General features: G+C 34.6%; 1 protein-coding gene across 1 annotated transcript; it reads left to right on the forward strand.

Moving 5' to 3' along the window:
• Nucleotides 1-8,437: 8,437 nt before the first annotated feature.
• On the forward strand, nucleotides 8,438-9,424 carry LOC115985687 (F-box protein At3g07870-like). Its single transcript, XM_031108603.1, has one exon. The coding sequence runs from the start codon at nucleotides 8,438-8,440 to the stop codon at nucleotides 9,422-9,424; it is 987 nt and encodes a 328-aa protein (XP_030964463.1).
• Nucleotides 9,425-12,099: the final 2,675 nt, after the last annotated feature.

Here is a 12,099-nt window from a genome sequence, read left to right on the forward strand (position 1 = left end):
GTCCTGATATTGCTTTCAGTGTTGGTGTATGCTCTAAATTTCAATCTAATCCTAAGGTTTCACATTTGAATGCTGTTAAAATAATCATAAAATACGTTAGTGGAACTTGTGATTATGGATTGTTCTATAGCAAAGAGTCAAATTTGTCTTTTGCTGGTTTTTTCTGATTCAGATTGGGCCGACAATACCGATAATAGAAAAAGCACCACCGGTGGGTGTTTTTATGTAGGAGCCAATCTTGTTGCTTGGGTGAGTAAAAAGAAAAATTTTGTCTCTCTGTCTACTGCAGAAGCAGAATATATTGCTACTGAAAGTTATTGTTCACATTTTCTTTGGATGAAAAAGCTTTTGAGTGATTATGGGATAACACAAGACATTATGGTTGTTTGTTGTGATAATTCTAGTGCTATTGATATCTCTAAGAACCCTGTTCAACACTCTAAGACTAAACACATAAAGATTAGATATCACTTTATTAGGGATCTGGTTGAAAGAAAGATTGTGACTCTTGAGTATATCCTTGTTGAACACCAAACTGCTGACATCTTCACCAAACCTCTTGATAGAAGTAAGTTTGAGACACTTCGCCAAGTAATTGGTGTGATTCTGTTCCTGACCATCTTTGGGTTTCTTGGTCCTTATGCTTCATCACTCTACTCTTTGTGATCATTCTTCTTTGTTGTCTTTGTTTTTCCTTTGTTTTCCTAGTATTTGCATTGCATAACATTCATGTATTTTCTTTTTTCTTTCTTTTTTTTTTTTTTTTAAAGGAGGAAAAGGGAAGTAAAATGTATTTTGCATTATTTTTCTTGAATTTGAAATCAAGGTTGGCCACTTTATCTTTACATAACTTATTTATGTACCTTGTTTAGCTTGAATGAGCTTATTTATTGCACTTTTCTAGTTTGAGCTTTGTAGTGCATGTAGTGTGAGAAGATGTTTACAGTTTTTGATCACTTGATCTTGATCTTGATGTCACATGCCTTTGATTGTTAGACTTGAACTTAATGAGAAAAACATAAATAACCATTTCACCACTGTTTACTAGCCAATCATTAACACCTTAGTGCATATCATAAGATTTTGTGCTCGAGAAAGTGTAGCACATGTACAAAAAGAACATAAGATGTAGCCTCGGTTTAAATGCTAAAATTCGTGTGTACATTATTGGACTATAATTAAATTAATCAATTAAAATTGGTGTGTACATTATCCTAGCTATTTTGATAAGTTTCTGATCAAATAAAATTGGTGTGTACAATATGAGACAAATCAAGAAACTTACATGATTGCAAGCTTGTTTTCTAGTAGATATGGGAGTTATATGATGTGATAGTCTCTTTCAAATTTATGTGATAAATTTTGTAGAAATTTTACTTGATCTCACATGTATCTCAAGCTTCTGCTAGTTGCACACACTACTCAAGTTACTCTTTGCTAAACTTTGTACATGTTATTGTGTGTGATCTTGTTTTGGCCATCCAAGATTGAAAATTCCTTGATTATAATGCAAAATGTGTTTGAAGTTTGAGAATTTAAGGAAAATTAATTGAAAATTTTTTTTTTTTTAGAGATCTGGGTTTAATACAAGTGTTTTTAAAAAGAATTTCATCTCAAACTCATGCATTCTATTCATAAAATATTATACTTTGATGAGTTTCTACATAAAATTGCTCTATTTTTCAAAAATTTGTTTTTTCCAGAATTTCGACCGATCGAAATTGCGATTAAAATTTTGTTTTGAATCTGTTTGGCTCGGTTGGTTCTAGATCAATCAAATGTAATATTTAGATCGATCGAACCTGTTTTTCGATCAATCGAAACTCGTTCAAAGAGTTTTTAAAATCATAATTTTTTCACGTGTTCTATCACTATTCAAACTTTTTCAAAAGTTCTTTCTCTCTCTCTCTTCGATCGGTCAAGGCTCAAAGCACATTTTTTTGTCGTTTTCCCTCCAATTTCTTCAAGGGTTTTTGACTTCTAAGGCCGGTAAGACCTTTTTGTCTTTCCTTTTTCATTTATTTTCATGTTTCATGCATTTTTAATGCATTTTGGGAAATATTTGAACCTATGAAAATTTGGGGTTTTTGTTGATTTCAACCTTTTCTTTCAAAATTGATCATTGGGTTTTTGTTGTGGGATGTTATTAAATAGATCCTTGTAGTTTAATTTGATCAATTTAGTGATTTGGGAAAAATTGAATTTTTCTAGGGCTTGAAACTACCCGAATTGGGGATTTTGTTCAATTGAGCATAATTTGATGAAATTGGCTTGTTAGATTGATTAATTTGATCATTATGATTTGTTCTCTATCTTGTGTAATGATCAATTGGTCAGTTTGTTGAAATTTGTGAAAGTGGGTTTTTAAATTTTGGGGTTTTTGGATATAAACTCTATACTCAAGCCAATTTTGTGATTTTACAGTGAAATTGAACTTATTCTCACTACATTAGAGCATGCATCATGGGTTGATATTGTTCATGTATCATATAGATTGTTATTTTCTATATTATTTATGTTCTAACTTGCAGTCTGCCTTTGGTTTTTCTTATTTTTTGTCTTTTGTCTCTTTTCTGTTTGTCCTTTCTACTCTTAAGCATCATGGTTAGGAAGACTAGAGCTCATAGGACATCCTCTTCTTCTTCTACTCCATCCTTTGATAGTGAGCGATTTCTGAGTGAGAAAAACCAAGAGATGTATGAGAAGCTGAACATTCTTAGGAATGTGTGGGCTGAGCTGAAAGTAGTTTTAGCTGAGCTTGACCCAAAAAGTAGGAGAAAATTTGAGCGTAGGGGCTGGTTGCCTTTGTTGGATGTTAATCATCCTTCTCCGGCTACCTTGATTAGAGAGTTCTACTCGAACCTCTCTGTCCACTCCTATGATTCCAACACTCTGGTGAGAAGTTGGATATGGGGTGAAGAGTACACCATTACTCCTACGGTAATGGTCTTTACTCTTGGGGTGCCTATGGTCCAGCATCCTATTTATCCTTACAATGAGTCTTCTCCCGTGGATGACATCATGTCATATCTTATTGGATCTTCTATCCAGTGGGGTTCTAATCCTCGGATCACCTCTCACAAGTTGACTGAGATTCATTATCTCTTTTTTCGGATTTCTTTCCATTCGATTTGGCCCATTTCTCATTTGCATACTATTCCTTTAGAGAGATGTGCATTTTTGTATGCTCTTGTCACAGATGCTTCTATGAGTATTCCTCATCTTTTCATTCGTTATTTGATTGAGGTTCATAGGAGTAGTTCTTCTGCTCGTGCTCTTTTCTTTCTTGTTTTTATTCACAAGATGTTATTACATTTAGGGTTAAAGCAGTTTTCGACGTCTGAGCCTATTCATATCATAGCTCCTATAGGTGCCACCTTCCTTAGGCAGAGGGCTGCTCAAATGCGAGCTAGCTCCAAACATCCTCGAGTTAATTCTTCCTCTGGTGCACCTCCTCCTCCTCCTCCTCCATCTTCAAGTGATCTAGCTGCTGATGAGTTTATTGATCCTGCTGCTGCTGCTCCTCCACTGCCTGCTTCGGATGTTTCTAGCATTCATCGTACTCTAGACACTGTCATGACTATTCAGGTGGCTCATGATTAGCTTATGGTAGATGTTCTCACCGAGCTTCAGACTTTGCAGGCAGATTTGGCGAGTTTGAGACAGTCACCTCCACCACCTCCTTTTGATGATGAGTGATTGCCCTTTGGCAATTCATCACGAAAAGGAGGAGTACATTTGGATAGGAGATTTTGTTGATAGGGGGAGATTTTTGTTGTTTTGGAGCTTTAGAGCTTTTAGATTGTATCTAGGTGCTTCATCTTGTATTTAAATTTTTTTGGCTCTTGATGTATTTTGTTTAGTTGAGTTGTCTATGATAGGGAGAGATACTATGATGTATTTATATCTATTTCTTGTTTCACATTGTGCTACATTGATTATTGATTTATATTTATGAGGTTATTCATGATATATGTCTTGTAATTTATGCTTATGTGAAATCAAGAATTTATTTTATTTTACTTGTATTTTCCACACATGCGTTTATGTGTTTGTTAGAGCATTAGGATTGGGAAATTGCAATGCTATTCTATTTTACAATTCTAAAAACCACTTTATCATTTATACCATCCAATTTTACAATACTTCCACATCCCAAACTTCTATTTTTATTAAAATATTATTTTTTAATCTTTCTTTACTATTTTTTTCTAACTGAATCTTTTGTTTTCCTAGGCTTTCCAACAGTTTTTTTTTTCCTCTCTTTCTCCTTCAACCTTTAGCACCAGCTCAACACACAAAGCCACACACAGACCCATCGGAACAAAAACCCAGAAAAACCCAAGCCACCACTGTCCACTGCCCACTGCTCACCAAAATCCCACCGGAACAAAAACCCATACTAATAAATAATAATAAAAAATAAAAAATAAAAAAAAATAAAAAAAAAAAACCCAGCGTCACAACAGAAGGAAAAAAAAAAAAAAACTCATCGGAAACCCAGAATAACCAGCCACTTCAGCCACAACCCAACCACAACAAAGCCACACACACACAAACACAAACCATCAACAAAGCCACACAAACCAGGCCGCCGATCAACAAACCCACCACCCAAGCCACTGATCAAACCATCAAACCAGGCCGCCGATCAACAAACCCACCACCCAAGCCACTGATCAAACCATCAACGGCCACCACCCAAGCCACCGATCAGCAAACCCAAACCACCGATCAACAAACCCACACCCAGGCCGTCGAAATACCCAAAAATCGTCATCGGAGCCACCATGGGAGCTACCAATGATCCACCCAAACGATCCACCCACCGATCAACGGATCCACCATTTCAAACCCACTGATCAACCGATCCAAGCCCAATGATCCAAACCCAGCTCGCCGATCCACGCTAATCCAACCTCCAACCTCAAAAATCCAAAACCCAGCACCGGTGCAACGAAAGAGAGGCAGGCCGTACGATGAGAGATGAAGGAGTGGCCGTGTGAGATGGGTGAGAAATTTCAGAGATGGGTGAGAAATTTTGGCAATGATGCTTCGGAGAGGAGAGAGCAGATGGAGGGAGAGAGCAGATGTAGAAAGAGAAGGAAGAGTGAGAAGAGAGGAGAAAAAATGAGAGGGATGAGAGAGAAATTTCGGTTGAAATAGGAGGATTATAATATTATTAATTTTTTACAATTCTGTGAACAGTACAATTCTATGTTTAGAATTGTACTGTAGCAGTATTGCAAAAAAATTTGCAATACTGCTGTTTACAATTTCCTGATGCAATAGTTTTTTAGGTGTAAAATGCTAAATTTCTCTTAGATATAGCATTAGCATTTCCCAATGCTAATGCTCTTAAGTGTTACAAGAATACATAGGTTGATTCAGTCGTGCTGCTGTCTACACTTGCAATTGATAGATAGTAGTTCGGTTGAATTTGTTTTTGTTGGGCAATGTTTTTGTAATGAGCTGTTTTTGTAACTTTGAGCACTTTGTCTAGTTTGTGTTTTATCACGGATTGCCAAAGGGGGAGTTTGTTGGGTTCTAAGACTTTAGGTTTAAATGTATTAGAACTTCATTTTGTAATGTTGGCAAACCATGATCAAAACGTTTAGTCTTGTTTTAGGCTTGCTCAAAGTATGTTTATGTGTAAAGTTGGAAATGAGTGTACTGCAGGATTTACTGTGTAAATCTACCTGGCTCGATCGATCGAGAATTAGACTCAATCGATCGAAGCTCGTGAAAATTGTTTCTCTACAGAATTTTTCAACTCAACCCAAGCCCGTTTGACGTGTAGGGTTTTATGTTTTGCCTTAAGTATAAAAGGAAAAACCCTAGCCATGTTTTATAGTTGTTATTTATGTTGTTATTTATGCTGTGTATGTGACTCTCTTGTGAGATCTAGAGGTTTTCGCCTTCACATATACTTAGGGTTATCAAGAATCAAGATTATGTCATGAACTTGATGATCAGTTCGATTGCTGCATAAAGAGCTTAAAGATACACAAGCGGAGTGCTTATGTTTGCTGTGAATCCAAGAAAAAAGTAGTCCGTGGACTTGGAGCTGTCATGTGGTCGTGGTAGTAAGTTTCCTACTCGAGGTAGCAATAGGATGTTAGTGGCCTAAGTCGCTATTGTGTAAATTTCAATTCTCTCATAATGGATTGTTTTACCTTGAGGATAGTTAAGTTAAATCATCCCCAAGTTTTTTACCAGTTTGGTTTTCCTGAGTTATCATATCGTTGTGTTATTTATTTTCCGTACTTTACAATGATATGACATATTTGTGTTAACTTAGATTTGAATAATTTAACTAAGTAATCATTTGGTTAATTAACTATGTTAATTTGATTGTATTTTAAGGGTCTAAAAACGTACACCAAGTGTTGTATTTTGTTTTATATTGTATCTAGGACGAAAGCAATGTAATATTTATTTATTTTCAAGAGATGTATCTTTCTTAATTAATTAATAAAACAATGTACTTTTCGATTTATTTTTGATATTTTTTTAATTAAATAAGTGGCAACTTCATTCTAAAACCCTTGACCTAGAAGGGAGAATAACAACAGTAGGTTCCTCTCCACTATTTCTTGGAAGGCAATTAACATGACTTTACCCCATTCACGTGAGATCCTAGAGGTGTAGTATCACAGTCATGGATCCCGTTGCACCAGCATCTCTTGAACCTCCTATTAGTCCTAATTTTCGTTGCTCTACTCAACTATGCGATCCTCTATCTTATCTCACTAATTATCACTGTTATTTTGCTCCTAATGATTGTTACTATTAAGTAAATTGTTCTACCTTGTATAAACCTTGCTTTCGTGATATGGACTCATTAAATGTTTTTGAAGTTGATCAAATATATGTGTAAGCCCGCTCACAGGGTTGTATGTGAGAGAATAAGTGTTGATCCCTCACTAACAAGGGTTAGATGTTGGTATCCACTCATAAGATTGCATGCGAGAATATATGATAAGTGTATATGTGACACTGTGCTCTGATCAATTATTTGTATGTGTTTTCGAATGATTTTAAGATTTGATTACATATGTATTAAATGGTTCATTATATGTTTGGAAAACTATATTTGATATCATTGAGTGAATTTGTGAAATCAAAATACTCGTGCTTTGCTTAACTCTATTCTGTTGTGTATTGTGTATAATTGCTTACTAGATATGTGGCTCACCTCATCATCATAATTTTTAGATTAAAGTTTTGTTGGAAAGCAGAACCTTTGGAACGCTTCTTAAGGTGCAAGGTAGAGCGTGAGAGTTTTTAGGCGACTTCAATAATGCTTAAAGTCTTATAGGATTTTTAGTTATTTTTATTTCACTTAAGATTTTATAGTATTTGGAGATTATTTTTAAATTGTGGATTTTAGATATTGTAAGAGGTTTATTAAGAGCATTGCTTATTTGGAGTTTATTTAAATTTGAAATTAATTATGTTTATTGAGTTATATAAAATCAACAAGTTAGTCGTGCATCTAAATTCATGTACCATGGATTGGGGTCGTGACAATCCTGTCAAGGACCATGTTCGTGGCTATGGCTGCTACTGCTCAAGGCATGAAGCAAGGTGGCAACTGGCAGCGCAATTGGGACCGGTGTGCTTAGCAACCATAAGAGACATCTAGATTTTTACTTTTCCTTTTCTTTTTTCCTTTTATACTGGGTATTAGGGATTTGTAAATGAAGACATTTTTTTTGGGTCATTAGGGCCCTTGTGTTCTTGTATTCTCTTTTGGGTTGTTGTATATATAAGAATTTAATTTTTTTTAAGGAGTTTTTATGGATTAATTGGTTCAAAAATTTTAGGGATCAATTATAAAAAATTTAAGGTCTATTTTTTTTTTTTTTTTTTCCTTTTGTGATAGAACTAAATTTTAAATTTTGAATTTATCCTAACCTCTAATGAAAAATTTAGAAAGTCATGGCCCCCCTACCCCCAACAATGGATTTATCAAAATTTACATCCAATAAAAAGATATTAAATAAATTTATAGTAGTTAGTTACAACTAAATTTATAACCAAACTTTATCTTTACACCCTGCATGCATAACAGACTAGTTCATCTTATGCTATACCCCGCATGCATTGTTAGGGCCAAACAAGTGTTCAATTTATCTTCACCGACTTCCCTCAGTCAATCAGCCCATATTCTTGCGTAATAATTATTATTGTTATTATAATTCAGATATCATCCAAATATATATTTGCATTCTTATCTCATACGGGAATGTTATATATATATGAGACACGTTGTAAACAAAGAAAACCAACCCCGCAAATTCTTCATAATCCCTTTCTTCTTCTTCTTTTTCTTCTTTTCCTCTCTTTCCTTGGAGAATTCAATTCCTCACAATCTCTTTCTGCTTCTTGATCTCCCTATAGAATATAACACAGTTCATCAAAAACAAATACTATGGATTATTCTCAACCAGCTTTTAATCAATCCTACACCTGTCCCCTCATTCTTCTTTGCTCAAGTGATTTCCCTTCTGACCGTCATGACCAACTTTATCATTGTAATATTTGTATGAACGAACCCTGGAATAATAAAGGCTTGAAAGGTGACCTCAAATATATCAACTTGCCCTTGGAATACAGCAAGAAGTTTACTACTGTTCTGTACTGCCGTGGGATCTTGTTCTTTTCCTATGTTGAAGTAAAGGATCAAGTCTCGGAACACAACTTTTTCGTGTACTATATTCACGCAGCAAGTTTTGACAGGTTTCCTTCACGGCCCGCCATGACTAATGAAAGCAGGTTGGCTTTTGGGTTTGGTTTCCATCCCGGTACCAATGAGTATAAGGTGGTCAGAATAGTGGAACAAGAACAGCCTACGGGTTTGGAACAACGAATTGAGGTGTTCACTCTTGGCAAACCCATGTGGATGATCAACAGAAAGAACCCGTTCTTGCTTCGGATGCAACCCTATGCAGCTTCATTTAATGGAGCACTACACTGGTTAGGCCAAGATAAGCAAAATGGTTCAACAATTATAGTTTCATTCGATTTGGAGTCCGAAAATTTTCAACAGATTCCAACTCCAGATAATTGTAAATCTAGACTGGATAGGAAAGATTGGCGCGTTGTAGTGCTAGGAGGGTGTCTGTGTATGGTTGATTATAATGACCACAAAAGGGCTGACATATGGTCAATGAAGATTTATGGTGTAAAGGAGTCTTGGATTAAAGAATACACCGTGATGCCTTTTGAACGTTTGATAGGACCTAGTCGACCTCTATTTGTACTGCCAAATCGCAACATTTTGATCGAGTTGCAATATCTCCCAGAGAGTTTGTATGCTTATAGTGTAGATTTGATGACAATCTACAAGATAAGAATTCGTGACCTCCCCCCTCGCCATTCATGCCGAGTAGTTTCTGTTGTTGATGATACTCTTTGACAGTACATCAATTTTGCGGAGGCAGGAGAGCCAAGATGTGTAGTAGTATGGGTGTAATTCTTGTAAAGAATCAAGAATCATTTAGCTTGTTAGTTACAAGATTGGTTCGTTAGTTAGTTGGTTGTAAGATTGCAAGAAGTATTCAAGAAGTGAAGCCGATTTATTAGATACAAGTTACAAGTTTTTTGTTGGTTGTTTTAGCCAACAAGTCTTGCAAGTAACTCGTATAAAGAAGTTGCTATTTTGTTATTTTGGCCAGTCTTGAAAGTAATTTGTATTAGTGCTTGTAATCAATATCATTTCATCATTAAAGAAATTAGACGCAATTTTCTCACCTCTCGGTCTCTTTCAACTTTTTTTTTCTTTTTTTCCCTCGAATTAGTCAATTTTAATTCATTTTCATTCATTTCCTTATTGGCATGATATAAGTCCGGGTGAAGCCACGTTACAATCAATAAATGCATACAACTAAGATTTTCGAATTCATCAGTTAAAACTTTTTGAAATCTCGATAGTGAAATCATGCCTACGATTAAGTTCCTTTCTAATTTTGTAGTGGGAGTCCGACGCAATAATGCATATCACGGGAACCCACTTATAAATCAACTATTTTGAATTATATAAAACTGTTTGAATTTATTACAGCTTTTTATATCTTATTATTATTCATAGTTCCATTGATGTGATTTAATCCAATTCAATCCAAGCCTATCATACAACAAGATGTCAAGAAGCAACTTTTCTAAGCTGGGTTACACCCACATTTTCAATCATAAATACAATTTTCCTCGAACAAGTTACATGAAAATAATAATAATAATAATAATAATATTATTATTATTATTTCAAAATTGAAGAATATACATATGCATTAGCATCCAATGTGCTAAAATATGCTTTGTTTAGTTAACCAAAATACTACTTTCGTTTCTTTAACACACAGTTTTACAATTAATTCACCATACAATTCATCTCTTAATTTAGCATATCACACATTAAAATAACTTAAAATAATTCCTACCGTTTAACAATAATAATACCCACCAAATAAACTACAAAACCAACCCCACAATCCACCACTGCAAACGCACAATCCCTCCACTACTACAAACTTACCATTTGAAACCCACAGCAAACCAAAACCATTTCCACAATTACTAGAACCCCCACGATCCACAACGATCATTGATGTCATCATCGGTCCACCATCATCACTGCCACAACCTTAAACGACCTAGACCAATGTGCAACGACTTGAGAGAGGAGAGAGATGGTGTAAGAGTAAGAGAAAGGAGTGTGGTTCGGGTTGGAGAGAGAGAGAGAGAGAGGTCTAAAAGGATAGAGAAAAAAATGAATACAAAAATAAGTGTTAGCATCACTATTGCAATGCTAAAAAGAATTAGCAAATTTTTGCTCAAGAAACACACTGGACGGAGGGTTATTTGCTCTTTGGTGTGCTAAAATTGTACTTTGGGGCCTGCTAAAATAACATCTTGAGTATTTTAGCACAATTAATGCTAATACTCTAATAAGAACTGGCATTGTATAAAGTTTTATAGTTATACGTAATACTACAATTTGGTTATAACTTACAACATATGAGAGAAACCCTTCATGTAGGATCATTTCTTTTATCAAAACTAAAAATTATGGATGAATAAAATAATTTATTTTATTTTATTTTAAAATTTTAAAAATTAGTAATAATAAAATTTTAATCGAAATTGTATGTTAAACTTAGCTGATTTTGAAAATATAGATTTATATAGAATAAAATTTTGTCTAGAATAGAACTAGTTTAATAGTTGCAATATATTTGAGATAAGAAAGAGGATACCATACCGTACCGGTCGGTATGTACCGTACCAGTACATGCACCGGTCCCAAAACTCCAACGTTTCGTATCTATTTAAATACCAACTGTACCAGCTGTACTTGTCACTATAATATATGATATGATATTGTTATTCAAAAAATTGTTTTGTCATTAAAACCCTTTTATTCTCTCCTATTTTAGATAAGTGACACTTGGCAAAAAAAACAATCCAAAGGCTCAAAAAACCCAACATCCTTGTCTCTCCATATGGTCTTTCTTTCTCCAACTTCATCGCCCGAAGCGTCCATATCAAAACTCGTGAGAGAAGAACAAGTCATTTTTTACGGACAACCCTGCTCACCAAATCACGAACCCAAAATCCCCAACTCAAACCAAACTAACCTCATCTGAAACACATATCAAACCTGATCTAATTTTTCACAAATACCGTCTGTAAAAACAAACCACCATCCGTAAAAACAAATAACGAAAAAATTAAAATTTAAAATTTAAAAATAAATAAATAAATAAATAAAAAAGAAGGATAGCCAGACCCATAATAATCCATCATAACCGAATCCCATTTAGAAATCGGCCAAAAAAAAACTATTTAATAAAATGTCATTTAAATATTTAACTTGCTGCTGGAGTGTTGGGATTTGCATAAAAGTCCAACCATATTCTTTTCCTGACAGAATGATTAAGGAACTAGCTAAATTTGCTGTTATTTATTACTTTGCTTCAAATAAAGCACTAACTATTCAGCAAAAAAAAACAAATAAAGCACTAACTAATACTTTCAAAAAATAAAAAATAAAGCACTAACGAAAAAGGGATTATCCACAACTGAAATTGCTTT

Source organism: Quercus lobata, chromosome 4, assembly GCF_001633185.2.
Source record: "Quercus lobata isolate SW786 chromosome 4, ValleyOak3.0 Primary Assembly, whole genome shotgun sequence".
Lineage (NCBI taxonomy): Eukaryota > Viridiplantae > Streptophyta > Magnoliopsida > Fagales > Fagaceae > Quercus > Quercus lobata.

Coding starts and splice junctions, on each gene's coding strand:
- LOC115985687 (XM_031108603.1), top strand. CDS start 8,438: ATGGATTATTCTCAACCAGCTTTTAATCAATCCTACACCTGTCCCCTC.